Source organism: Thunnus albacares, chromosome 14 (assembly GCF_914725855.1).
Source record: "Thunnus albacares chromosome 14, fThuAlb1.1, whole genome shotgun sequence".
In the NCBI taxonomy this organism is placed as follows: domain Eukaryota; kingdom Metazoa; phylum Chordata; class Actinopteri; order Scombriformes; family Scombridae; genus Thunnus; species Thunnus albacares.
In genome coordinates, this window is record NC_058119.1 from 30,796,413 (window position 1) to 30,824,313 (window position 27,901).

General features: G+C 42.8%; 3 protein-coding genes across 6 annotated transcripts; 2 read left to right on the forward strand and 1 right to left on the reverse strand.

Moving 5' to 3' along the window:
- Positions 1–311: 311 nt before the first annotated feature.
- Positions 312–26,204, forward strand: LOC122996635 (zinc finger protein 32-like). Of its 3 annotated transcripts, none has more exons than XR_006407041.1 (4): positions 312–352; positions 1,203–1,281; positions 3,282–3,428; positions 4,292–4,393. XR_006407041.1 is itself a non-coding variant. In XM_044372226.1 (4 exons), exons 1-2 carry the CDS (start codon positions 3,885–3,887, stop codon positions 5,200–5,202), a joined length of 1,083 nt encoding a protein of 360 aa, XP_044228161.1. In that variant the 5' UTR covers positions 3,752–3,884; the 3' UTR covers positions 5,203–5,224; positions 25,558–25,563; positions 26,192–26,204. The 3 variants fall into 3 exon arrangements, 2 of the variants coding, with proteins under 2 accessions (XP_044228161.1, XP_044228160.1); XM_044372226.1 differs by lacking the exons at positions 312–352; positions 1,203–1,281; positions 3,282–3,428 and adding exons at positions 3,752–4,056; positions 25,558–25,563; positions 26,192–26,204 and having other exon boundaries at positions 4,292–5,224; XM_044372225.1 differs by lacking the exons at positions 312–352; positions 1,203–1,281; positions 3,282–3,428 and adding an exon at positions 3,752–4,056 and having other exon boundaries at positions 4,292–7,022.
- Positions 5,680–23,738, reverse strand: ncoa4 (nuclear receptor coactivator 4). Of its 2 annotated transcripts, none has more exons than XM_044372180.1 (11): positions 23,588–23,738; positions 18,478–18,601; positions 15,324–15,464; positions 14,979–15,070; positions 12,751–12,859; positions 12,550–12,630; positions 12,173–12,295; positions 11,194–11,988; positions 10,567–10,869; positions 8,361–8,453; positions 5,680–8,274 (listed from the first exon to the last, which is right to left on the reverse strand). In XM_044372180.1, exons 1-11 carry the CDS (start codon positions 23,623–23,625, stop codon positions 8,269–8,271), a joined length of 1,905 nt encoding a protein of 634 aa, XP_044228115.1. In that variant the 5' UTR covers positions 23,626–23,738; the 3' UTR covers positions 5,680–8,268. The 2 variants fall into 2 exon arrangements, with proteins under 2 accessions (XP_044228115.1, XP_044228116.1); XM_044372181.1 differs by lacking the exon at positions 23,588–23,738 and adding an exon at positions 22,548–22,736.
- LOC122997407 (tripartite motif-containing protein 16-like) lies at positions 25,268–27,064 on the forward strand. The gene is made up of 3 exons (XM_044373508.1): positions 25,268–25,273; positions 25,565–25,667; positions 25,830–27,064. Exons 1-3 carry the CDS (start codon positions 25,268–25,270, stop codon positions 27,062–27,064), a joined length of 1,344 nt encoding a protein of 447 aa, XP_044229443.1.
- The last annotated feature ends 837 nt before the right edge of the window (positions 27,065–27,901 follow it).

A 27,901-nucleotide genomic window follows, 5' to 3' on the forward strand; every position in this document is an offset into this window, starting at 1 on the left:
AACCAACAGTCTGAAACCCCAGAATATTAAATTTACTACAATTTAAGAGCAAGAGAAGCTCTTTTTCACATCTGAGAGGCTGAAACTTGAAAAACTCCCCAAAAAATCATTAATTATCATCATAGTTGTTGATCAATTAATCAATTAATCAATTAAACGCACAATATGTAATTTCAGCCGCTAGGCGTCTCAACCAAAACAATAACAACAGACGGAGTGTGATGACGGTGTGAAGCAGCAAGGGATCATGGGAGTTGTTGTCTTCGTTGTTAAATAAGCAGCTTCACCGGGATAGGATTACTCCAGTGTTCATCATTCAGGATGTTTTTACAAACGGACCTGGAGATTACAGGTAAAAACACTGAATAAAACTGTTTCACCTAAAATCAGTGTTTCTCCGACGATGTTTGGTGACCACCGGACTTCCTGGAGGGGCTGTTAGCCGAGCTGCTGCTAACGTTTGTCCAGTTTATTTCTCTGATAACTTAAGATCCAGACGTCCAATGACTAAAATCCTTCTTCCGGCTAAAAGATATAGTTAAAAACCACCTAAATTTATCATGAAAATGTGTCTTAAAACTGAATAAAAGTCCATTTATAACAGTTTGTGTGGAACAACCACAACGCCGATGTATTATCTTGTATGTGTGTAAGTTACTCTTTGGTAGACGCCATTGTAGCGGACAAACACAGCGCCGCCGTATGCATCTGGTGCGTGTTTACTCTTTGGTAGAGGAGGTATGACGCCATCGACAGGCGACCAAATGAAACGGTCCGTTACTTTGATTAAATTACAGATTTCTCTGAGTTTGAAAACTGTTGGAAACATTTGAGATAATGTAAGTACACAACTCAACAACATATATAACACAGGTCTAGTTGTTTTAGACATTTTAATTTGTAATAATTACGTATTATAGCTTTAATCGTTGCAGCGCTATTATAAAAAAGTCAAAATAAAGTTAAATATTCATCTGTAGCTCACAAACTAATTCTTCAGTTTTTTCAGTTCGACAGATTCAGACGTAAACGGAGGAAACAGAAACTGTTCGTCACCTGCAGACTCACAACAACAGTCGACTCTGTCAACTTAAACTCTTCTGTTATTGTCTTAAGATCATCATCGTTATGCTGCCTTCACAGTCAAAAGCTCATTGTAAGACTTTGTCTCTCTGCTTCCTGTGTGAAAATGTTCCCGACAGGTTCCATCAAAGCTGAGCTGTGAGACTTTACTGCTCATCAGACGCAGGCGGAGACTGAAAGAAACTCTCTAAAGATACGGTGAATTAATTAAAAATACCTGATGTGTTGATGAATACGCAGCTGTATGAACAAATACTGAACTTCACTCAGTGTCTCTTCAGCCCAGCAAACTGGGATCCACATTTGCAAATGTGAACTCTGAAAGACAACCCGCTCTCTGTGAATTCATCTTTAAATTTCCACCACAGTTTTATATGTTCATGTCAGTTTGAAGCTCATGGAAACGTTTGCAGCTGCAGGAAACTGTTCAAACCTCAAAAACTCCCAGAAAGTCCAAACTAGAAATGAATCTAAATCTCTGCTGCAAAACTCTTCTGTTTTAGAAAGAAATAAAACATTTTAATTCATTTATTTTCTGATAATGTTTCAGACAGTTTGTGTTCCGTCTGTCAGATCCTGATAAAGAAATCAAACTATAACAGATGTGAAAATAAAAAAACAAAACAAAAATGCCAAACACAGCTGAGTCCACTGACCCTGAGCGCTGTGTTTTTCCTGATGACCCTGAAGTACACACACAAACACAGCTGTGTCAACTGGTCTGAGCATCTGCAGGCTGGGGGGGGGTCAAAGGTCACAGCAGAGCAGAACTCCATTCAGGTAAACATTTATCATTCAGAGACGTACTGAGAAAAGGTTGTTCATACATCACATGTACAGCTGCAGCTGTCAATCATCTTCTTTATTGATTCATCTGTCAATAAAATATCAGAAAAAGTGAAAACTGTTCATCAGAGTCTGAACAAAAACATTCAGTTTAATATCATAGAAAACAGAGTATGAGAGGAATTATTGATTGATTATCAGAATAGCTGGCATAGCATGTCGATCACCTCGTCAATTAACCTGAGAGCATGTGACAGCTGCAGACTGGAGGATTTGACTTGTTTCAGTTCATGAGACTCGACTGACTTCAACTGAGTCTAAACGAGGCTGGTTTATTTAAGACTTCAGATCTGATGTATCAGCTGACTCGAGACTTGACTTGGAGCTCAGCAGCGGCGGCGGCGGCGGCGTCTGATCTCTGATGCGACTACAGGACGGAGTGTAAACTGTTGTGAGGTCAGTTTGTGATTGACAGTAACAGGCTGATGTTCCTGGAAACAGACTGTTTGTCACATGTTGATCATCTCTCTGTGAGTTAAAGATCTTTGATCTTTGGACTCACCTGAAGCTGTTTGATTGACAGCTGAAGGTAAACAGCCTATCAGAGTCTCTTCAGGTCAAACTCAGCACTTTGTTCTTATTGGACAGACAGACAGGTGATCGGAACATATTGATCTCTGATCATTAGTGTTCACGCACTCTCAGATACAACACACAGATCACAGACCTGTGGTTACCATGGTAACAGCAGTGAGAACTACAATATTTCTCAAATAGCTACAAGTACCACAAACAGCACTGCAGTAAATGTACTGCAGTACATGTACTGTGTTATGAGCTGTCACTGGTCTCTGTGGGTTTTTTTTTAAACTGAGTCTGTTAAACATGTGCAGTGATGTCATAGTGATGTAATAGCCATCTATCAGCGTGCTCCTGGTGATGGGCGTGACCTCCGCAGCAGTAAACAGGAAGTTTATCAGTGTTAACAGTGTGTGTGTGTGTGTATGTGTGTGTGTGTTTGTGTGTGTTTGTGTTTGTGTGTGTGTGTGTGTGTGTGTGTGTGTGTGTGTTTGTGTTTGTGTTTCTCTTCATGTCATTTGAGTTGAACCATCTTTCGTTCTCATGATGTTGTCCATCATGTCCATCAGTAAGAACTACTGAAGTACAAGACTGAGGTACTTGTACTTGTTCTTTATACTTCTACTCCGCTACAACAACAGGAGGAACGATTACAGCGAGGAAAACCTCTGTCAGTGTTCATACAGACACCTGACTTGTTTTAAAACACACGTCCTTTAATAGCAGAGCAGAACATTACAAACATCACAACAGACTGCTAGAAGATTTGCTGCACACATTAAAGCATGTAAGCTTCCTGATGAAGAAGCTTCTGCTCTGTTCCTTATTTCCAGTCCAGATCCAGAAGGTATCTGTATCCCTCCACCACCTCCACCTCTTCTCCAAGAAAGGACAAGGTGTTCATCCAAGTCCTGATCCTCCTAAACCAACCATCTCCTCAGTCTCGGCCACAACAAATCCTGAAGCTACAAGCGAATGATGTGAGTTTTTGTTCCTCTAGTTACAGTGATGAGCTGCACAGCTTGACATGTTGCTTTAAATCAAGTCGAGTCTCCGCCGCAGAAAAATACTGAAGCTTCTGCATAACAATGCTGATTAACTAGAAACACAGCTGTGAAATAAATGTATGTATGAAAAGAGTGAATATAAAGAATTTTCCACTTTCAGGTGTAAAATAGTGAAACAGCAAATATCAACACAGCAGACGGTTCTTATGTGCAGATATTGCTGATTATTTATAAACCACAGACACTGAATCAAGTCGTTACAACAAGCGGAACGAATAAACCACAAGATCCCGCTGTCGGAACTTAACAGTGTAACACCGGGCGGAAGTAAACAACACAGGAGCTAGTAGCGTTAGCAGCTGGGTGTCCTGTGTATAGAAGAAGCTTCTCAGCAGGAAAATGACTCGTCTGACTTGTAATTAAGCAGCAATGTCTTCAGTTGAGAGTTTGAGAGAGTTAATCAACGAGCGACTAACTGCTGCTGCTGAAGAAATATTCCGAGTTTTTCATAAAACTATCGTCGAGTATGAAACAGAGATCGACCGTCAGCGCAGACTGCTGGATATCATTTGGAAACCTGAGATAAGGTTACAGAGAACAGGTCTGTAAAACCTGAACTGGTTTCATAATATAAAACAGAATAATTAGCTTTATAAACCACCGCAGTGTTTAAATTATATACCTGTAATTGTTTGCTCAGGTGCTAGCTTGTGAATGATGAATTATGTTTATTAGCTGCGGCATCATAATAATTAGCTGCTATGAACACTGGATTAATCCATTATTTAATGCATATAAAGCCTTTATTAAGGAGTCTTATCATGTTTTCTTTCCAGAGCTCCCACAGCAACATGTCTGGGAGGAAGAGGAGGTTCTGGCTGACCAGGAGAGGAACTCCAGTCTGGACCAAGAGGAGCCAGAACCTCCACAGATTAAAGAGGAAGAGGAGGAAGTCTGCAGCAGTCTGGAGGGAGAACAGCTGCTACTGAAGCAGGAGACTGAAACCTTTATGTTGACTCCTACATGTGAGCAAAGTGACAACAGTGAAGATCAGACTGTGGACTTGAGTCCTGATGAAACTCAGAGTGCAGCAGAGGAAGAGCATGTTGTCAGCATGTCTGTGGAACCAGAACCAACCAACGAGGACCAGCCGCTCCATCACAACTCTCATGTAGCTGAGAGCCGAGATCACAAAGGAGGCAAACACGGAGACTCCACCACATTAAAGACTCACAGTTACACAGACAAACATTGTTTTAAATGTGACACTTGTGGGAAATGTTTTAAATACAAGTCTATACTGCACAGACATCTGAGAGTCCACACGGGCGAGAAGCCGTATAACTGCAACATCTGTGGGAAAGGATTCTGTCAGATGGCAGATGTGAAAAAGCACATGAGAGTCCACACGGGGGAGAAGCCGTACCCCTGCGCCATCTGCGGGAGAAGATTCAGCGACGTAACAAAAGTGAAAGTACACATGAGGACGCACACGGGCGAGAAGCCGTACACGTGTAACACCTGCGAGAAAAGATTCTCTCGGCTGGGCGTGTTGAACCTGCACATGAGGATCCACACGGGTGAGAAGCCGTACGGTTGCAGGACTTGCGGGAGAGAGTTCAGACACGGACATCACCTGAAGATCCACATGAGGACACACACGGACGCTCTGGTGAAGTTCTCCAGGTTCTCTGAAGAGCCAGACGAACCCAGTCACAGCTGTTTATCTGATCTGAGGTGGATTTGATGACTGAACACATGATGAACGTTAAAGCAACAGCAGACTGAGAAGTTTGAAACTCTGAGAAAGCTAATCATGTGTTTGTTTGTGTAACTCAGTTCTGAGGAGCACGATGGACTGACTGACTTTTACTGCTGTCAGATGAATGAATCTGTTCAGAGAGACGGCTGCAGATCAATATTTACAATGTACAACGATCAGTTTATGAAATATAATTATTGTTATGAATGAGACTATTCAACAGTATGTTATTAAAATGAGCTGTAAGTTTTTCTGACTTCAGATTTAAACTGTTTTATGTGGAAACATGTTTGTTTGTTTTTAAATGTTTGATTTTCACAAGAAACAAAAGCTCGATATTAAAATAATCCAATCAATAATAAACATATCGCTCTAAATGGAGCCACTTATTGATACTTTAACTACATTTATACTGATAAAACAGTGATGTCACACACAGAAGATGATGTCACACACAGAAGATGATGTCAGGTTGTTTTATTACTGTAGAGAATCACAGCAGAAGGAGAGTATTGATGACATCACAGCTCTATATGATAGAAGCCCCCCCCCCCAAAAAAAAAATTGCACCAGCACTTCAATAAAAAGCACCAATCACTGCTGACTGCAGAGTCATGTGACCTGTCTGCTGACAGACTGCCGGCTGCCTCCACACAAGGCATTCTGGGACATGAAGTATCCTTGATTTGCCCTTCGACGAGCTCGTCCAATCAGACGCTTCAGCTTAGAGCCTTGAAGACTGAACTCAGGGCAAAACGAGCAAAACTTTCTACAAACATTTAGATAAATTAAATAAAATCAACAGCTGAGTGTGTAAATTAGACATGAAACAGGAAGTCAGCTTCACAGTAAAATCTGACTGCTGAATCAGCTGAGAGGCAACAGGAAGTGATGCAAGCAGCCGGCAGTCTGGACAGGAAGTTGATCTCTGCAGGTCAGCAGTTTCACAGGAGAAACCAATCAGACGCTTCAGGGAAAAAAAAAACAAACAAACCAAAAAAAAAAAAAAAAACAGAAAAAAGGGATATTTCCAAAAACAGGCAGATTCTGTTAAACAAGGAGATTAAAATTGTTGGTTAAAATAATTTTGGTTAAAATAAAAGCTACTTTACAGCTAACTTTAGTCCCGCCCACAGCACATGTTGATACCCTGTCCCCTCTGACTCCGCCCCTTCACTTCCTGTCAGGATCAGCTGATGACAAACTGCATTCTGGGACCTGTTTCATTACACGATACCAAACTTCGGCCTGACTGATGGAAACAGAACAGACGCTGACGTCACGGTCAGCAGCCAATCAGGAGAGCTGCTGCTCTGAACGAATCATTCCTGCATTGTGTTACACGCATATATATAAATATATATTTATCTTGTTACATATATGTCGTTCTAACAGGCCGACATACTAAATAACTATTACTTTTTGTTTCTTTTTTTAAATACAGCTTCCTAAGAGAAATATTATTCATGTCTCCGCCCGGCTGCTGCAGGTACAATTAAATCAAGCGCACCTGCACCTACTCTAATTATTTCTTCAGCTGCAGCAGTTAATCACTCGTTAATTAACTCTCTAAAACGCTCGACTGAAGATCTTGTTGCTTAATTACGACTAAGATGCATCGACTCGGAGACTTTTAAGGGTCAGCTGATCAATATTTATTTATTAGTCGCATCACAAACGTGGCGTCACTGCGGGGACGTGACCGCGGCGTTATGGTCCGATCTGTCAGAGAAGAGACTCGACATGTTGTTAAAGTTCAGTGTGAGCCGGAAAGTGAACGTTATATATTTATCATAAACGCGGGTGAGATGAAGAAAAATCATCGTTAATAAAGCAGTTTTTATAAAAACTATAAATATCAGCAGAAGAAGAAGAAGCAGGAAGCTGTTGGATAAATAAAGTGCTGACTCAGCAGGAAGCTGGCAGACGTGTTCACGTGTTTGTTTGGCGTGTAAATTCATTTCACACACGCATGCAGAGAGTTACATTTAAACTGAAGCGACGCGCACACACACACATGTTCAGTGAAACAGGTCCCAGATCAGATCTACTCCTGTCAGCTGAAAACCTCGAATCTCCAAAGCAGCAGGACATCACATCTTCATAGCTGAAACTAATAATCCTCTAATTATGTTAATTATTAATGAATCAGCTGATCTTCTCTCAGTTTATTATTTATCTGAAAGGTTCGATATTTGAAGCTCGACTTGTGTTTTATGTGACCTTGTTTTTATTTTACTTCCTTGTTTATTGTGAATGTTTTGATCTTTTGCTTTTTCAAAATAAAACACAGTTTATCATTATTATTATTATTATTAATAATAAGATAAATGTGATCATCATGAGAGGAAATAAACATTTCTGTTGCTAAAAAATGATCTTCAGATTTGTAATCTTTACTTTTTTCTCTGTGAATCACTAAGTTTATATTTTCAGGGGAAATGATTCAAATCAAACTGGTTGAAGCAGAAACAACCTTTAGCTTATAAACCATAAAATGTGTAAAGTGAGTTTAAAGTGAGTCTAAAGTGAGTCTAAAGTGAGTCTAAAGTGAGGTCTTTAATGTCTCGTTTTATCCGACCAACTGTCGAAAACTCAAAAGTAATAATTTTGTAACGATAGAAAACAGAAAACATCCACGTTTATGGAGGTGGAACTGGAGAATTTTCAGCATTTTTGCTTGAAAATGACTTTTCTGTTGATCAATTAATCTCCAGAAATCAGAATCTGAGGTGAACAAAGATGAAAATCACAAACTAATCTCAACTCAAAGGCCCCTTACTAGCTTTTCCTCAGGTTTAAACCACACCTTGAGATTATGTCATCACACACACACACACGGATCCCCAAGTTCAACGATGAACTTCCACCCTCGTTTGGAGTTTGGCGATAATTCTGATTGGTGGAGAGTGGCGTGATGATGTCACGGGAAGAAGGCGGCGGCGTGGATTATTTTGTTGTCATGTGCGCTGATCAGCGATAAAGTGACGGTGAGAGGAGAGAAGAAGAAGAAATATCCAGATGCTTCAGAGATCATCATCTTCATCTTCATCACATCTGGAAGGAAACAAAGACCAGTTAACGAGCGCGCTCGATAAATCAATTAGCTTAGCTCGGTGGCTAACGGCAGCATCACCTCTCACCTGTACGGGAGCCTTGTGCAGCCATTTCTCTTTGTCTCCGCCCACTTTCATACAGGAGAACAGGTCACAGACTGAAGGCAACGCCAGCCGCTCCTGAACAGAAACAGTCAGACGACAGTCAGATAACAGCCAGACAACAGTCAGACAACAGCCAGACAACATTCAGGAAACAGCCAGACAACAGCTAGACAACAGCCAAGAAATAATCAGGAAACAGTCAGACAACAGTCAGACAACATTCAGGAAACAGTCAGACAACAGTCAGACAACATTCAGGAAACAGCCAGACAACAGCTAGACAACAGCCAAGAAATAATCAGGAAACAGTCAGACAACAGTCAGACAACATTCAGGAAACAGCCAGACAACAGCTAGACAACATTCAGGAAACAGTCAGACAACAGTCAGACAACATTCAGGAAACAGTCAGACAACAGTCAGACAACATTCAGGAAACAGTCAGACAACATTCATGAAACAGCCAGACAACAGTCAGACAACATTCAGGAAACAGTCAGACAACAGTCAGACAACATTCAGGAAACAGCCAGACAACAGTCAGACAACAGTCAGACAACATTCAGGAAACAGTCAGACAACAGTCAGACAACATTCAGGAAACAGTCAGACAACAGTCAGACAACAGTCACACAATATTCAGACAACAGTCAGACAACAGCCAGACAACAGTCAGACAACATTCAGGAAACAGCCAGACAACAGTCACACAATATTCAGACAACAGTCAGACAACATTCAGGAAACAGTCAGACAACAGTCAGACAACAGTCACACAATATTCAGGAAACATTCAGACAACAGTCACACAATATTCAGGAAACATTCAGACAACAGTCAGACAACATTCAGGAAACAGTCAGACAACATTCAGACAACAGCCAGACAACATTCAGGAAACATTCAGTCAGACAACAGTCAGACAACAGTCAGACAACAGTCAGACAACAGTTAGACAACAGCCAGGAAACATTCAGACAACAGTCAGACAACAGCCAGGAAACATTCAGACAACAGTCAGACAACAGTCAGACAACAGTTAGACAACATTCAGGAAACATTCAAACAGTCAGACAACAGTCAGACAACAGTTAGACAACAGCCAGGAAACATTCAGACAACAGTCAGACAACAGCCAGGAAACATTCAGACAACAGTCAGACAACATTCAGGAAACATTCAAACAGTCAGACAACAGTCAGACAACAGTTAGACAACATTCAGGAAACATTCAAACAGTCAGACAACAGTCAGACAACAGTTAGACAACATTCAGGAAACATTCAAACAGTCAGACAACAGTCAGACAACAGTTAGACAACAGCCAGACAACAGTCACACAACATTCAGACAACATTCAGGAAACAGTCAGACAACATTCAGAAACAGCCAGAAAAAATTCAGACAACAGTCAGAAAACATTCAGACAACAGCCAGACAACATTCAGGAAACATTCAAACAGTCAGACAACAGTCAGACAACAGTTAGACAACATTCAGGAAACATTCAAACAGTCAGACAACAGTCAGACAACAGTTAGACAACATTCAGGAAACATTCAAACAGTCAGACAACAGTCAGACAACAGTTAGACAACATTCAGGAAACATTCAAACAGTCAGACAACAGTCAGACAACAGTTAGACAACAGCCAGACAACAGTCACACAACATTCAGACAACATTCAGACAACAGTCAGACAACATTCAGACAACAGTCAGACAACAGCCAGACAACATTCAGGAAACATTCAGTCAGACAACAGTCAGACAACAGTCAGACAACAGTTAGACAACAGTTAGACAACAGCCAGGAAACATTCAGACAACAGTCAGACAACAGCCAGGAAACATTCAGACAACAGTCAGACAACATTCAGGAAACATTCAAACAGTCAGACAACAGTCAGACAACAGTTAGACAACAGCCAGACAACAATCACACAACATTCAGACAACATTCAGACAACATTCAGAAACAGCCAGAAAAAATTCAGACAACATTCAGACAACAGTCAGACAACAGTCAGACAACAGTCAGACACAGAAACAGTGAAAATAAGCTGCATGATTCTGCAGTGAAGCTCAGAGACGAACAGAACGTGTTTTTGGTGAAATGAGACTTTAAGTTTCTGCATAATAATAAAGTCAAACACATGCAGCTGTAAACAAACAGCGTCTCTGTTACCTGAGCCTGACTCCTCTTCTTCAGCAGCCATTTGTCCTCCTCCTCCTCCTCGGCTGGACGGGGCTGACCTGCTGACCCCGGAGCAGGAGCGGAGGTCTTCTCCGGAAGCACCCACAGGTCTGGATCCAGAGGGAGCTGGAACAGGGAGGAGGAAGAAGGCTTGAACTGGGAGCTGTGCTCCTCCCTGCTGGCCTTCTCCTCCTCGGGAGCCACCCAGCCGGACAGAGAGGAGGTGAGAGGCTGCAGAGGAGTCCTGCAGGAGGTGTTGGTGGGGTGCAGCCAGGCCTCCAGGATGGCCTGAACCTGCGGAGAGAACGACTGCTCAGTTAGTTACACTTATTATACTGAGAATAATAAATCTGACAAATCCCGTCACAACTGACTCAACACTACAATCATCTCCCTCGTCTGAAATGAAGAGCAGCTCCACAACTGTCGGAAAACTTTAAGCAAATGCTGAATATTTAATGAGTATGACAGGAAATAATCTGTGAAGCATCAGCTGATCTCTCTGGTGTTTGAACTGATGAGATGTGACAGTCAGACACACCTGCAGCAGCGACCGTTCACCTGGTTGCAGCTACTTAATAAGACTGAAACGAGTCCCGATCAACACGCCGTCGTTACCTTCTGTTCCTGCTCTCTGTGGTGCAGGGTGGGCGGGGCGTTCTTAGCAGTGGGCGGGGCGTTCTTAGCAGTGGACGGGGCGTTCTTGGTCGTGGGCGGGGCGTTCTTGGCTGCGGGGACGCCGTTCTTGTCTCGTCCGTCCTGTTTGAGCAGCCAGAGGTTCAGCGCTTCTTTCCCACAGTTCTCGTCGCAGACGCACTCGGAGTAGCTGGAGCAGAGCTCGTTGGCCCGGCAGGCTTTCTGGACCGGCACCGTCTGCTGCAGCCACGCCTCCAGGGTGGTTGCCGGGGCCGCAAGGACCATCGCCGGGGCCGTTGTCATCAGGGCTGCAGGTGCTGGAGAGGTCGGGGTGGCGGGGCTGGAGGTGGGCGGGGTCTTCAGGCACTTGAGCTGGCCCAGGTTCTCGATCTCCAGGGCTTTGGTGGTCTGGCAGCAGGAGGAGCAGTCGGCGGCGGGACGGCTCGACCCGACCAGCCAATCACTGCACGACCAGCTTTCCTCGAATGGCTTCAACACCCGCCGCCATCGCTCGGCGTCACACATCGTCTCCATGGCGTCGGCGGGCGGGGTGATGAGCCAGTCGTTCAGCTCCTCCTCTTCCTCCTCCTCCTCCTCCTCGGGGGTCTCAGTGAACTCTGATTCGTCGATCTTCTCGATGGAGAAGGAGGAGCTGCAGCTGCTGTTGGTCCTCTCCCTGCTGACGGGCGTCTGGTCCTGCAGGAGCCACGCCTCCAGGTCCCGGAGCTGACCCCAGGCCTTCAGGAAGTCCACCGAGGCCAGGACGGGACAGGAAGCCTGCAGAGACAGCAGGACGCCAGATTAACCCCGACATGATCACATCTAATACTCCATGTGTATAAATGAACTAATTATAAGCAACAACATGTTCAGCCTCAGACTGAACATCAGGTTCAGTCTGAGGCTGAACCTGATGTCAGTGTAACCTGGTTACCATGGTTACACCGACTGTCTCTCTCACCTTGCTCTCCCTGTGAGACACCAGCCAATCCTGAGGGTTCTTGCTGGACTGGTAGCCAATGGGAGCGCTGCTTGCTGGACGAGTTCCCAGCAGCCAGTCGCTCAGAGCGCCGGAGTCCATCTTCTGCAGAGACACAGAGGTTCAGAAACAACAAACAACACCAGCAGGAAAACTTCAGAAACCAACTATTTATTTTATTCATTCGGTGATACTTTTATATTCTATTTTATTGCAAACTTCATCTTTATTCTGATTTTAAATATCTGAATATTAGTTTGTAATCTGTGTTGCAGATTAAAGTCACATTAAACATGCTATTCATGACTTGAGTGGATCTATTCCTGTGCTCTGTGTAACTTCCTGGTGGGCGGAGTTACCTGTTTCTTGGCGGCGACGGGACAACTCTGCACCTGAGTTCTCTGGTGGGCGGGGCTCTGAGAGGACACGCCCTCCACAAGCTGCAAACAGGACGCACAAAAATACATCAGACAGTCCACACGACACCTGACGCATATCTGTGTGTGTGTGTGTGTGTGTGTGTGTGTGTACGTGCGTGCGTGCGTGCGTGTGTGCGTTACCTGTGCGGTGACACTGCCGAACGAGGTGATGGCCTGCCTCAGAGAGCGGGTGTCGGCTTGGAAACTCATCTCAGGTGTTTCTTCTGGCGTCAGACTCAAAGAGGACAACCTGGACGCACAGGAGGAGAAATGAAACGCACTCGGCTGTTAGACTACACCCACCTTCATCATCATCATCATCATCATCATCATCATCATCATCATCATCATCATCATCATCATCATCATGGTCCCAAGTTGTTTAAAGACAAAGAAACATACAGAAACAAAAGATATTCAACATAAAACTGAATAATAAAATACTGAAATTCAAAAACATCACAACAAATTAAAGGTTCATATTCTGCTTCTTCAGGTGAACGTTTATAAAAATGTTGCCTGCAAGTCAAACGTCAGGGCTTCAACTCGCTTTAAATGTGTCATTTGTGACAGTTTTTCTACCTTGATAACAAGCTGATGTTGGCGCTTTGGCACATGCTCATAAATGTTTGTTCTGTAGCCTTGGTTGCTAAGGTGGTTGCTAAGGTGGTTGCTAAGGTGTTTCCATGTGTTGTTCAGCTCCGACATGTACGGATGGATTTGAGAAGTTGACATTTGGAGTAAAGAAGTTTGTTTACGTAGCCTCCGGAGCCGGAGGAAGCTTCCTGAAAGCTGACCAATCAGAACAGAGTGGGCTCATCAGGAGGGCGGGGCCTTAAAGAGACAGGAGCTAAAACGGCCTGTTTCAGACAGAGGCTGAACTGAGGGGCTGCATAAAGGACCAGTAGAAGATCAATAAGGAGTTTTTAACTGGAAATCATGTGAAGATATTCCAGTAGAGCCCCAGAATATAAATATAGAGCTGGACATGAGCAGAATATGAGTCCTTTAAGTCGGTATTTCCAAGAAACAGTCTGACAATCACAGCATCTCTCTGCTGAGATGCTTGTCTGATCCTGAGCAGAATATTCTGATAAAACCAAACCCTCCGTTCATTCCTGCTGCAGCTTTTTTTTTTTTTTTTTTTTTTTTTTTTAAAAACACACGAGTTAAACAGATTCTACTCTGAAGCTGAAAAGAGACGAGTCTCAACAGATCCTCTGCAGACAGACGGCCGACACACAAAAACTCAACATTTACTGATAAATGTTTGTTTTCGTGGTGAGAAAACTGTTCAGACTGTTATTAAGAAAACCAGAAAAACAGTCATTCAGTGAATCAGTGTGTGTTCTGGATTTAGTTTCTGAGCCGTCAGACAAACATTAAGCTGAAGTTAGAAGGTGAGAAGCTGCACACACACACGTTATTACATTATATTATCATTTATGACGTCGACCCTGACGGTGTCTTTAGTCTCTCTGACAGTAAACTGAGGACAAAATATTTATGGACGAAACTAAACTGAGCTGAAAGGAGACGAGACAGCAGCCACGTAAAGCTCCTTTATCCAACCAGAGGAACTAAATCTCACGTTTGTGTTTCCGTCACATCTGAGGAACCTGGTGGATCCTGCAGATTAGACTCATGAGAAATTAAAACAATGGAGCGCGTCACTCACAGATGAGGAAACAGCAGCGTTCTTTGTGTTTACTACTGATGAGTTGCATGTGATGAAAAGCAGAAACGCAGCGAGCGTCTCTGTCTCCAGTAAATCGTCTGCGTCATGCTTTTTATTTCTGCTTTAGAACCAAACCACATGAAAAATAACGTTTTATTTCTCTGAGTCACGGCTTTGTTCTCGCTACCGCTGCTCCCTCTCTTCACTCAGTCTCTAGCTCGCTCGACCACAGCTGCTCTCTCTCTCTCTTTCTTTCATTGTTAACAAACGTCCTCCTCTCGTCTTCGACCAATAAGTGGTAAACAAGTTGAAGCAGTCATGTTTGACCAATCAGCGACGGCTTTCCCTGCAAGTCCCGCCCTCAAAGTTCCTGTACTTTTGGAAAGTTAACCTCCTCCCAGCAGGGACTTTTTTGGGGGGGGTAAAACAAAAACCCTGGTTCCTCAAGTGGAACTGGGGAAAGTTCCTGCAGCTTAATACAGTTTATTTCTAACCTCGATCAGCTGTTCAGACGGTTACAGCTGCAGAGTGACAAGTGGAGGGAACTCTGGATATTGTAGGGGGTTTTTAGCTCAGAAGAGAAACTTTACAGAGGTTTCAGTCGCCCTTTAAAGTCATCACGAGGAGCAGACGGAGCTGGGGAACACCTGCTGTGTGTCAGCTGACTACAGAGTAGGAAGCAGAAGCTTACTTCTCCATGCAGCTGGTCAGCTGGTTGCTCAGGTCGTGGCTGCTGTTGGAGTTCTGCAGCTGGTGGGCGATGACGTCGAACTGACCGCGGAGCTGCAACACAGACAGATAACAGGACAAGTCAGCGGGTGTCCAACCTTTTCCATCAAGACAACTGTTGGTTCAGAAATCAGTTTACAAGCTGTCAAAGTGTGTAAAGCTACAAATCTTTCCTACTCATTCACAAACAATATCTCTTAAAGTCTTAAAGTTTAAAAAAAATATTTCACATCATTTCAGAATCTCTCTGAGTGTATTTTAGAACTTATTTGATTGAAATAATTTCATCAACAACATGAGTTTTTACCCAGTGGAGTCGGTGCAGCTGCTGCTGCAGAGTTTCAGTCTTCAGTTGTTCCAGCAGCTCGATCTGACCGAGCAGCCAAACCTCTCTGCAGCGGAGAGCCTCCTGCTGACGACTCACACAGCTCTGCAGCTCCGCACGCACCTGACACACACACACACACACACACAGAGAGACAGACAGGTGAGAGGCAGACAGACAGGTGAGATACAGAGAGACAGACAGACAGGTGAGACACATAGAGACAGACAGGTGAGACACATAGAGACAGACAGGTGAGACACATAGAGACAGACAGGTGAGACACATAGAGACAGACAGGTGAGACACATAGAGACAGACAGGTGAGACAGTCCCAGGTAGTGAAGAGGTTTTAGGTGGGAGTTCTGCAGTAGTGACGTCACAGTGAGGAAACTGTCTGACTGGTTCATAAACTGATGACATCTGTAGAACGCTTCCTTTGATCTTTAACATCAGATTGTGATTTTTACTTTAGATCTTCCTGTAATTTAAGAGTTAGTGACGGCGAGCTTCAGGCCGCACACAGACGGGGACGAGCCGGAGGACCACCGCCGTTTAGAACCAGAACCGGAGCGACCCGCTCGCCCGCCCGCCGTCCGGGGAGAGAGACTCACCGACCGAGAGCAGGATGAGCAGACAGAGAGCCGGAGAGTTTCTGCTGAAAACAACGAGCAGCGAGACGCGCAGACATGAGAGCAGCTGCTCGCCAACAGCTGTGTGTGTTTACAGCAGAGAGCAGGAGAGAGGACAGACGTCTCACTCTGCTGCTGCTGCAGAGTCCCGCAGCAGACGCCGACTCACTACTGATAACACGTTTAGTATTTTACAAATAACAGCAGCTGCTTTCAAATTAAACTGAATGAGCTCACATGAGGAGGACACACACACACACACACACACAGTTTATGTATCTATATATATATTAACAAATGAAAGGTTTCTAATAACAACAATTAAACTAGAGCTAGTTGATACGGACAGAATCAAATATCTCAATATTTTTGACCAAATACTTAAATATCAATATCGCGACAATATTGTAGTGAAGACTACTGGTGTGAATAATGTGGATATAATGAGTAAGTGGTTAAAGACAAATAATAGAACAGTTACAACAGTCTCACTTTACTGTAATGCAGCGTTTAAAACCAGGAAGAGACACTTATGTCATATCACAATATTACCATATCCAAAATCTAATAAGACATCTAGTCTCATATCATGATATCGATATAATATCAATAGATTGCACAGCCCTAAATTACACATCTCAGCAGAAACACATGGCAGTGATGACGCTGCACCAGCTGACCAATCAGCTGGCACCGTGATATCAGAGACAATATGACCCTCTGCCCTCAAAAACACACAGAAACACAGTGAGCTTCACCTGCAGAGACGAGCTGAGCACCAGGTGACAGTAGAACACAGTAGAGTTCACAGCGTTTGATTGCGTAACATCAGAGTCCAGTAGAGTCCAGTAGAGTCCAGTAGAGTCTGTTCCCAGTCTGTCAGTGCTGTGAGCTCGTCTCTCTCTCTCCACTCTTTTATATCCTGACTCTACCACACCCCGCTCTCTCTCTCTCTCTCTCTCTCTCTCTCTCTAGTCTTCTATATGCCTCCAGCTCCACCTCCTCCAACACACACACACACACACACACACACACACACACACACACACAGTGAGTCAGCAGTGATGAGTGTGTGTGTGTGTGTGGTGAGACCGGACAAAAGGACTGATGAACGTCACCGGTTGGTCAAACAGCTTCACAGACCGACGGACGAGGATCAGAGAAGAAGAAGAAGAAGAAGAAGAAGGAGAAGAAGAAGGAGAAGAAGAAGAAGAAGAAGAAGAAGAAGAAGAAGAAGAAGAAGAAGAAGAAGAAGAAGAAGAAGGAGAATAAGAAGAAGAAGAAGAAGAAGAAGAGAAGAAGAAGAAGAAGAAGGAGAAGAAGAAGAAGAAGAAGAAGAAGAAGAAGAAGGAGAAGAAGAAGAAAAAGAAGAAGGAGAAGAAGAAGAAGGAGAAGAAGAAGAAGAAGAAGAAGAAGAAGAAGAAGAGGCTTTCAGGTTGTTCATAAACAAACTGAGAGGAAACAGTTTATCTGCTAAATATTCACACAACAACAACAGCTGATGGTAAACAAACAAGTTTTCGAGTTTGAGCGGCGTGTGGATGAAACTTCAGGAAGGCGTCTGCTCCCTGAGTGGATCCCAGTGGATCCAGTGAGATGTTTTTGAACCCTCGCTGTCAGGTCAGGGTCACGGCGACGGCTGCAGCAGACGTGTTGTTCCAGCACGTTAACAGACAGAAACGTCAGCTGAGTTAATGATTGATTTGACTGCAGTTTGTCGTTATGGTTTAACTCGGCCTTTAAATTTCTTTTTTCTTCCCGGCAGAGAGACGGCGGCGCATGTTGACGACAACAACCACTAGATCATCTTCCTGATCTTCACCCTGCTCCAACACTCCACCTGGACCCTGGTTCATTAAAGATGGTTTTTTACAGATCGACTCGCTTGTTTACAGAGTTTTATTGTCCGATTGTGTTTGTTTAAAGGGCAACTTCACACATGTTCAAGAAGATTTCAGGGGTTCTAATGCAGGCAGAGTTACATACAGCACAATAAAGACCCCGTTCCCGTGTTTCCCAAACCCAGATGAAATGGAGACGCAGACTCTGATCCACCGCTCTGCTCTACGGCGTTCTGCTGGTGCGCGACAATCTGCATAACTGATTCCAGCACGCCGTTTTGTTTTCTGATGGTAGGATTTATCCAGACTCGCTGAGGAAGAACGTTTTGTAAACGACAATAAGCCTCAGTAAGAAGATATATTACTGATCACTACTAGGAAACGTAGGAGCCAGCTGCGCTCAACACACACACGGGGCGCAATGCATTCTGGGTGTTGTAGGATTCCCCGAGTCATTGGGCATACATTTCATATACGTACAACTACAACTTTTATCTTGTCGTCATTTCTCAGTCGTGTCAGGACGACCTCAATACATCAATACCAATAAAATCAATACAGAAAGGAGACTGATGTGTCTGATTATATAAACACAAAAAGACCAGACAGACAGAGCATCATGAAGAGGATGATGATGAGGATGATGATGATGAAGGTGCTGACCTCTCGGGCGTTGTCTCTCAGTTGCTGCTCGGCCTTCATCACGCCGCTGATGGCGCCCTCTAGCTGATCCTGAGCCAGTAAGCATTGCTTCATCCCGCTCGCTGCCGCTTCCGCCGACGGCATCCTGTACAGGAAACAGGAAACAGGAAGGACACGGCGTCCAGGAAAAAAAAAAAAAAAAGAGGTCAGACCAGATCTGGACTCATGTTTAAAAATACAGGAAGTACAGCAGCGTGATAAACGGACCAGTATCAGACTGAAACACCTGAACAGACCCTGCTGGTGCCTGAAGGTCTGTAAATACATGCAGTCAAACTTCATCTGGAAGCTCAAAACAAAATAATCTGAGTCTAAATCCTCTTAGTGACGCAGAACTCTGACTGAGCCTGTCAGCAGCTGTGATGTTGTAGTTTTTCCTGTTGTGACAAAAATACACTTTTTTCTCTCTCGTTTCTTTTTTCTTGACTAAACACTTTCTTTCCTCATCTTCACTTCTGCTTTTCACCGTTTCCTTCCACATTATCAGCTGATGTTTATTCTAACGACCAGTTTAACTCATCTGATGACTTTTTATATTGTATTTATATTTGGATATTAAACCATAGAAACAGAATATAACCTCTGATGTAGATCATTATCTTCTCGATTAATTGATTGGTCCATAAAATGTCATAAAACGGTGAAAAAAGCGTTGATCAGCGTTTCCTAAAGTCCAAGATGACGTCCTCAAATGTCTTGTTTTGTCCACAATTCAAAGATCTTCAGTTTACTGTCATAGAGAAAATATTCACATTTAACCAGCTGGAACCAGAGAATGAATCAACTAACGGTTGACAGTCGTCGCTGCAGCGTCGTGTTTGTCTACTGAAGGATTTTACAGCTTGTTCGAATGAAAACGTCAGTAAACACGGAGGTCACGGAGGTCACGGAGGTCACGGAGGTCACGGAGGACGTTCACACCAGCAGCTCGTCCAGCTGACGGACTGTATGCAGACAAGTTTACATCAGGCCGCACACAGACACACATTATATTCTGTTTCTGCCACTAAATTCATCAAACTGCACCTTTAAATGACTCAAAACGATTCGTTGTTTATCAAAATAGTTACAATATACAATCTGTTTTCACTTATTTGTTTGGTCTATAAAACATCAGAGAGTTTCGTTTTTAAAGAAAACAGAAAGTCAGATGTTGTCAGATGAGTTATTGATGACATGATCAGTCGATTGATCACTTGATTAATGGACTGACATGTTTTTAACATCCGTGCTTGTGTGTGTCTGAGTGACTCAGCTGTCTGCCGTGTTGTGGTGAAGGTCTCAGCTGACACGCACGCTGTTTGTCAACACAGCTGCATTGTGCTCTGTGATTGGTCAGAGGGCTGGTTGATCACCATGATCCACTGGGATTACACCAGTTACACCACTAAACTATTGTCAGACACACAAACGTCCCGACTGATGCAGAGAAACCTGAAAAAAAAACAGGATTCATGTTGAAAACAGGTCGACGAACACCTGCAGGGAAGTACTTCAACATACTGCAGAGTACTACAGAGTACTTCAACATACTACAGAGTACTTCAACATACTACAGAGTACTTCAACATACTACAGAGTACTTCCATGCACTGCAGAGTACTTTAACGCACTGCAGAGTACTTCCACTTATAGAGTACTTCACCACCATAGAGTGTTTGTAATACCTCCAAGAAACGTGGAGTACTTTCAGATACTTCTAGACATGAATAAATACCTACAGACATGGTGTAATACTTCCACACACAGTGAAGTACTTCCAGATACTTCCAGACATGGTGTAATACTTCCTCACACAGTGAAGTACCTCCAGATACTTCCAGACATGGTGGAGTACTTATAAACATGGAGAAATACCTCCAGACACAGTAAAGTACCTCAGAAAATAAGTACTTCCAGGACTGATGACTGACATAGTGGAGTACTTTCAGACCCAGTAGAGTATCTCAGTACATTGGGAAGTACCTCTAGACCCAGAGGAGTACTTTAAGACACGGTAAACTACTTTATAAACATACTAAAGGTACTTCCAAGTACAGCTGACCTCCAGACACAGCGGGCTGCCTCTAGACAAGACAAGTACTTCTATACACAGTGGAGTACTTTTGCATGTTGTGAGGTACTTCCAGCCATGTGCGAGTACTTTAATTTAACAGCAAACAAACCCAAACCTCCTCTGTTCTCCTGAGGTGGGTCTTGGTTAGTGTCAGCAGTATAACTTTAAAGGTTGATACCGATATTGATCTTTGCTGATATTCATTTTCTTTCCACGACTCGTGACATTTTTTTTTTTTATGGAGGTTCCTTTGAACGGTGACACAGTTTTAAACCCTGTCGTTGGCGTTTCTGTGCTTCAGTTCGCTGTCATTTATCAAAGTGAGACATGGACGCAGATATCAATACGAGCCGATATCAGCTGGTACGTGTGTCCTGCCTCAGGGTGCGGCGGAGCTCCGGTATCAGCTGCACACAGTCAGTCAGTCAGCTGAACAAACGCTGATAAGAACGTCCTCCGTGACCTCCGTGTTTACTGACGGGAGAAGAGTTTAAAACCCTTCAGGAGACAAAACACACGACTTTCTAATAATTATATCTACAACGATCAGTCAATGAATCCACTCGATGACAACCAGCCCACTAAATTCATCTGTTCATTGTTTTGAGTCAATTCCAGCTGATGAAATGTGAGATTTTCTGGTTTCTTTAGTCCTTTATGACAGTAAACTGAACACAAGACATTTGAGGAAACACTGATTGACGTTTTTCAACATTTTATGGACCAAACTAATCAAATCAGATTGCTGAATAATGAATATATATATGTGAGTTGCAGCCCTACTTATATCTAATCAATATTTGTCCCGCATGAGTCTAACTGTGGATGATATGGACGATATTAAATGTACAACATATTTAAAAGGCTTTTTGTAAACATATATAAGAGGAGAGTTTGTTTTAACGATGTGAAATCATCCCGTCTGTTTGTCAGCTGGTTTGTTTTTTTGTCCTTCCTGCAAAACTGCTGATGTGAAGAAAAGAAAAACCTTTTATAAACATCAGAAAACATTAATAATTCAGATGTGATCGTTGTCCTTGAACGTTCAGCGACAGCAGCTGCAGATGTTTCATCAAAACAAGACAATTAAAAGATAATCATTTAACCCTGTTTTTTTTTAATTGGTTTTGTGTTTAAATCATGTTTTAACTGATTTGATTCTTTTTTTTTACATTTAATATGTGAACTGGTGTTAAGAGAAACTATATGATCTTGGGCTGCAGCTGATTGATTGATTATTATTCTTTAAAATGTCAGAAAACAGTGAAAAGTGTCGATCACAGTTTCCCAGAGTTCAAGGCAACGTCTTTAAATGTCTCGTTATGTTCATCAAACAGTTCAACATGCAAAAATATTCAGTTTATAAAAAAAGAAAACAGAAAACCTGCTACGATGGAAAAAGAGCTACAGACAGGCTGTGAGACACAGTTATAATAAATACATTTTCTAATCATAATCACTTCTACTTTACTAAAATGTTTACTTCACTCTTCTACGTTCATCTGACAGCTGGAGTCACTTAACACATTAATCATTTACATATAAAACCTTTGATCATCTTATAAATATTAAACATATTATAGACTATAAGTCAAAATTAGCTCCATCTTGATAAACTACAACAGTGAAATGCTGTTTACATATTTATTAATATAATATATACTGGTAACACTCATGAGGGGAACGTTTTCTGCAGAACAAGTACTTTAGATACTTTTTTTCTGATAATACTTCTGCACATTTACTATTGTTATTACTTGTAATGCAGTATTTGTACATTTAGATCGTAGATTTTTGGAGATAGGTCTTATTTTTTCTGTCTCGCCACAGAGTTTCTGTAATAACAGCGCTGCTGCATGTTTAATAACTGAACATGTGCATGTTAGTCAGTCAGTAACTCTTAAACACTTCCATGTGGAAGCTAACCTGGCAGCTAAAATGGCGAATAAAGTCTGTAAATCCTGTGTTTTCGTACCTCATGCTGCTGACTCAGTGACGGTAAAACACCACGAAAAAGATCCTGAAAACACGACGCTTCCTCAGCTCAGACGTCTGCCGATAACAATGAAACAAAAACCGGTTTTTATTTGAGGTTTTCTTGTCACAGGAATGAGGAAACGATCCTCCGACTGTCCGCCATCACTGCCTAGCGGCCTGCACGTACACACAGCCGGGGGAGGGCACTGCGGGAGGGGGCGGCACAGCACCAGGGACCGGTCCTGAATATTCAGCCCGGCATAAACACCGGTACAGTAGATTAGTTATTAACTAGGATGTCACAGAGGCCAAGGTATCCAGCTGATAACTCTGTTTCAGGGTAAACATCACATGCAGGTGTCTCTCTGCAACGCGCCAAACTCCAAACAAAAACACCGGCTGTTTACTTCTGTTACGGTTCAACCGGCAGAAAAGACCACATCAGACCAGGTCCAGACCTGGTCTTGTTCCAGCTGACATTAATATGCCTGTTAGGAAAATGCCGAATTACAGACTGAATCCTTGCAATTTGTAATAAAATTAACAACTAATGTTAAATCAGGTAAAAACTCAAAGATCAGCGGGAGACTCTAAAATTTGAGTTTTTTTTTAAGGCGAGTTTAGTTTGTGGCTCTTATAGACATGAGAACATGAGCAAACGGTGAAAATCGATATAAAACGTTATTAATACTGAGATGGAGTGATTAAGATCTGTTTTAAAGAACCAACAGAACTTACATATCATCTTATATTTGTCTTATCTTTTGTTTTCTCGTTAACCGGAGGTCATGTTTTAGCTAAGATAACTTTAGCTATCATTAGCTCATGACATGAGCGCGGCTGCAAACTGACAACACTAACGATGCGACGATCTATTTGAACTAATATCAACACTTTTCTGAAGGTGAGAAGACACCATTTTGTAGCTGTCAGAATGAGCAGCTAACAGCACATCGGCTAGCTTAACTGAGCTAACATGCTCCGATATTTTGGATGTAACGTTAAAAAGCTTTCTGAGCCGCAGACGGTTAAACTTACCGGGAGCTTTTGCTGTTGACTCTAGACTTCGATGTCATAAATAATCCAAATAAGTTCGTCGACACGTTAAACTGAGAAAGGTCTCCGTTGAATGCCGGTGTTTTCCACCTGAGCCGTTGGTCAATGTCACGAACACGTCAAGGAAAGGGAAAAAAAAAAAATACAGTGAAGATAAGAGATCTCGCGAGAACATAGAACAACGTCCTGTAAGCATGCCCGACGCCACGAGATTATAATACACGTACGTCCATGTGTCAGACAGAGATCACTGCTGCCCCCTGCAGGTGACAGCAGGACAGTGACGGTTACTGCAGCTCTCATTTTTATATAAATTATGCGAAATCTGCAGCAGTGGTGGAAAGTAACTAAGTACATTTACTCAAGTACAATTTTGTTCTTTACTTCTACTTTTGCTCGTTATTTCCATGTGATGCTACTTTCTACATTTCAGAGGGAAATATTGTACTTTCTACTCCACTACATTTATTTGACAGCTTTAGTTACTTTTCAGATGAAGATTTGACACAATAGATAATATAACAAGCTTTTAAAATACAACACATTGTTAAAGATGAAACCAGTGGTTTCCAACCTTTTTGTCTTTTGACGTCTTACAAAAAGCAGTGTGTAGTCGGGGTCACATTTCACATGTCTATGAGTTGTTAACAGCTCCACCAAATAGTGATTTTTCCCTCTAAACTTCTCACATGCTTTCATTTCAATAAATGTTCAAATGATCCAATATTTCAGCAAAAATCAAAGATTAGAGAAAAAGAACTTTTGTTTTTTCTTCTTTCCTCTCCCATTAATCATCTCACCACCCCTCAGATTTATCTGCTGACCCTTTGGAGGGGCCCGACCCCTAGGTTGGGAACCACTGGACTAAACTAGCTAACTGTATATAAAGTAGTGTAAACTAGCTCCACCTCCAGCAGCTACAACAGTAACATGCTGCTCTAACACTGATGCTTCACTATTAATAATCTAATGATGTCATATATAATAATATATCAGTCAGAGGGACCAAACCACTACTTTTACTGCAATACTTTAACTACATCAAGCTCATAATACTTATGTACTTTTACTGCAATACTTTAACTACATCAAGCTCATAATACTTATGTACTTTTACTGCAATACTTTAACTACATCAAGCTCATAATACTTATGTACTTTTACTGTAGTAGGATTTTTCATGCAGGACTTTTACTTGTAATGGAGTATTTTTACATTGCTGTATTTGTACTTTTACTGCAGTAAGGTATCTGAGTACTTCTTCCTCCGCTGCTGCTGACAGTTTCTACAGAGGATCATGTGACTGTTAAAGGTCGACATTTATCAGCAGAGTGTTGCTGGATAAGATGAACTCTCTGGTTTTACCTGTTTTTATTTCAAACACAGCGCTGCTGCAGAGAAACGACATGATTAAAACATGTGAAATCTGTTGCAGTGTGGAAGCATCACCAAACCCTGACATGCCATCAAATATTTCACAGCTAAATGTGAAAATGTTTTCAGACGGTGAGCAGGTTTTAACCGAGACTTCACTGTAAATCAGTTTTAATTCTCAGTGCTGCTCCTCGTCCTGATAACCCCTCCCTGTTTGTACAAACACAACAAGCTCCACTCTGTGCTCATACTTCCTGGTTCCCTCCCCTTCAGATCTACAGCTGCAGGATGGGTGTAACCAAAATGTAATGCAGTACAAGAGCTGCAGGCTGCATTCACTGCAGAAACACGTGTTGTTCAGATCAGAGCCCAAACTGTGAAGTGAAACTCAGACGGTCATTGCCACTGAGAGCTGAAATGGCGCAGAAAGGAGATCAGCTGGACAGAGAATCCTTCTCTTGTTCGATCTGTCTGGATCTACTGAAGGATCCGGTGGCTATTCCCTGTGGACACAGCTACTGCATGAGCTGTATTAAAGGCTTCTGGGATGAAGAGGATGAGAAGAAGATCTACAGCTGCCCTCAGTGCAGACACACCTTCACACCGAGGCCTGTCCTGGTGAAAAACACCATGTTAGCAGCTTCAGTGGAGCAGCTGAAGAAGACTGGACTCCAAGCTGCTCCTGCTGATCACTGCTATGCTGGACCTGAAGATGTGGCCTGTGATGTCTGCACTGGGAGGAAACGGAAAGCCCTCAAGTCCTGTCTGCAGTGTCCGGCCTCTTACTGCGAGAAACACCTTCAGCCTCACCTTGAATCACCTACATTTAAAAAACACAAGCTGGTCGACCCCTCGGAGAAGCTCCAGGAGAACATCTGCTCTCGTCATGATGAGGTGATGAAGATGTTCTGCCGTACCGATCAGCAGAGTATCTGTTCTCTCTGCTCTGTGGATGAACATAAAGGCCACGACACAGTCTCAGCTGCAGCAGAAAGGACTGAGAGGCAGAGAGAGCTTGAGGTGAGTCGACAAAACATCCAGCAGAGAATCCAGGACAGAGAGAAAGATATGAAGCTGCTTCAACAGGAGGTGGAGGCCGTCAGTCGCTCTGCTGATAAAGCAGTGGAGGACAGTGAGAAGATCTTCACTGAGATGATCCGTCTCCTCCAGAAAAGAAGCTCTGATGTGAAGCAGCAGATCAGATCCCAGCAGGAAACTGAAGTGAGTCGAGTCAAAGAGCTTCAGGAGAAGCTGGAGCAGGAGATCACTGAGCTGAAGAGGAAAGACGCTGAACTGAAGCAGCTCTCACACACAGAGGATCACACCCAGTTTCTACACAACTACCCCTCACTGTCACAACTCAGTGCATCTACAGACTCATCCAGCATCAATATCCGTCCTCTGAGATACTTTGAGGATGTGACAGCAGCTGTGTCAGAGCTCAGAGATCAACTACAGGACATCCTGAGGGAGAACTGGACAAACATCTCACTGACAGGGACTGAAGTGGACGTTTTACCACCAGAACCAGAACCCAAGACCAGAGATGAGTTCCTAAAATATTCACGTGAAATCACACTGGATCCAAACACAGCACACACACAGCTGTTATTATCTGACAGGAACAGAAAAGCAGAGCGAACGAGTCAACACCAGCTTTATTCTAGTCACCCAGACAGATTCTCTGGCTGGTGTCAAGTCCTGAGTAGAGAGAGTCTGACTGGACGTTGTTACTGGGAGGTGGAGTGGAGAGGGGGGGGAGTTGGTGTAGCAGTCGCGTACAAGAACATCAACAGAGCAGGGTACGAATGTGGGTTTGGACGTAATGAAAAATCTTGGGCTTTAGATTGCGACACTAACAGTTGTGAATTTTGGTTCAACAAAATCTCAACTCGCGTCTCAGGTCCTGGTTCCTCCAGAGTAGGAGTGTACCTGGATCACAGAGCAGGTATTCTGTCCTTCTACAGCGTCTCTGAAACCATGACTCTCCTCCACAGAGTCCAGACCACATTCACTCAGCCTCTCTATGCTGGAGTTTGGCTTTGTTTTATTGAAGACACAGCTGAGTTCTGTAAACTGAAATAGACAGAAGTCATTTCAGACTTCATGTGTCAGATTCTGTTGTAATTCTTCATGTTTTTGTCTCCATTGTCTCTGAGAGCTCGTTGCTGTGGTGTTTCTGAACTGCACAGAGATCAGCTGTCAATCAAACTGGGATTGTCAACACTTTTCTCTTTTCATTTGTTGTTCTGTTGATGTTTTCAGTTTCTGTAAATGTGACTTTTCGCTGTGTGTTTTTATCCATGGAGGCTATCGCTGCTCATGATGACGTCTTTTACCTTCACTGACGCTTCTTCAGATGAAAATATAAACTTCTCTTTGTTCTAAATGTTAGTTTCATGTTTGTATTGATGTATTTGTGTGCTGTTGTTTCTTAAACAGAGAAAACAGCAGAACTTCCTTCATCATTGAAATGTCCAATCAATCTGTAATTATCATGATAATAATCATTTATTATGTTCTTGTACATACTGGGTTAAACTAACTGATTGTGTGGATGAAGTGAATCTGAACATGAAATCATTGAACAAGAGTCATTTAACAGACTTTACTGATCGGATGTGTGAACAATCTGAAGCTTTACATAATCAATAAAGATGTTTCTTCAACAGAGAGCAAAGTATTTTCTTCCGTCTTCATCTCTGATGATTTTCATGCAGATGAAAGTTAAGAATGAGGCTGTCATGTTGGTTCAGTGTTTAGTTCTGTCACCTCACAGAGAGACGGTCCTGGACCCCAATTCATCAAACTGCTAACAGGAACATTTTAGACCGAAGTGAAAGATAAAAGTAAATATCCTTCACTTTAACTCACAAACTAAGAATAAAAACTATTGATCAAACTATGTTTGGCTTTTAAAAT

Excerpts from the sequence above, each read along its gene's own strand:
- LOC122996635 (XM_044372226.1), top strand. The coding sequence starts at position 3,885 with ATGTCTTCAGTTGAGAGTTTGAGAGAGTTAATCAACGAGCGACTAACT. Across the intron at positions 4,057-4,291 it reads GATAAGGTTACAGAGAACAG|AGCTCCCACAGCAACATGTC; the intron begins GTCTGTAAAACC and ends TTTTCTTTCCAG.
- LOC122997407 (XM_044373508.1), top strand. Across the intron at positions 25,668-25,829 it reads ACTCCAAGCTGCTCCTGCTG|CCTCGGAGAAGCTCCAGGAG; the intron begins ATCACTGCTATG and ends AGCTGGTCGACC.
- ncoa4 (XM_044372180.1), bottom strand. The coding sequence starts at position 23,625 with ATGACATCGAAGTCTAGAGTCAACAGCAAAAGCTCCCG. Across the intron at positions 15,465-18,477 it reads TGAGAGACAACGCCCGAGAG|GTGCGTGCGGAGCTGCAGAG; the intron begins GTCAGCACCTTC and ends TGTGTGTGTCAG. Across the intron at positions 12,296-12,549 it reads CCGTCGCCGCCAAGAAACAG|AAGATGGACTCCGGCGCTCT; the intron begins GTAACTCCGCCC and ends GTGTCTCTGCAG.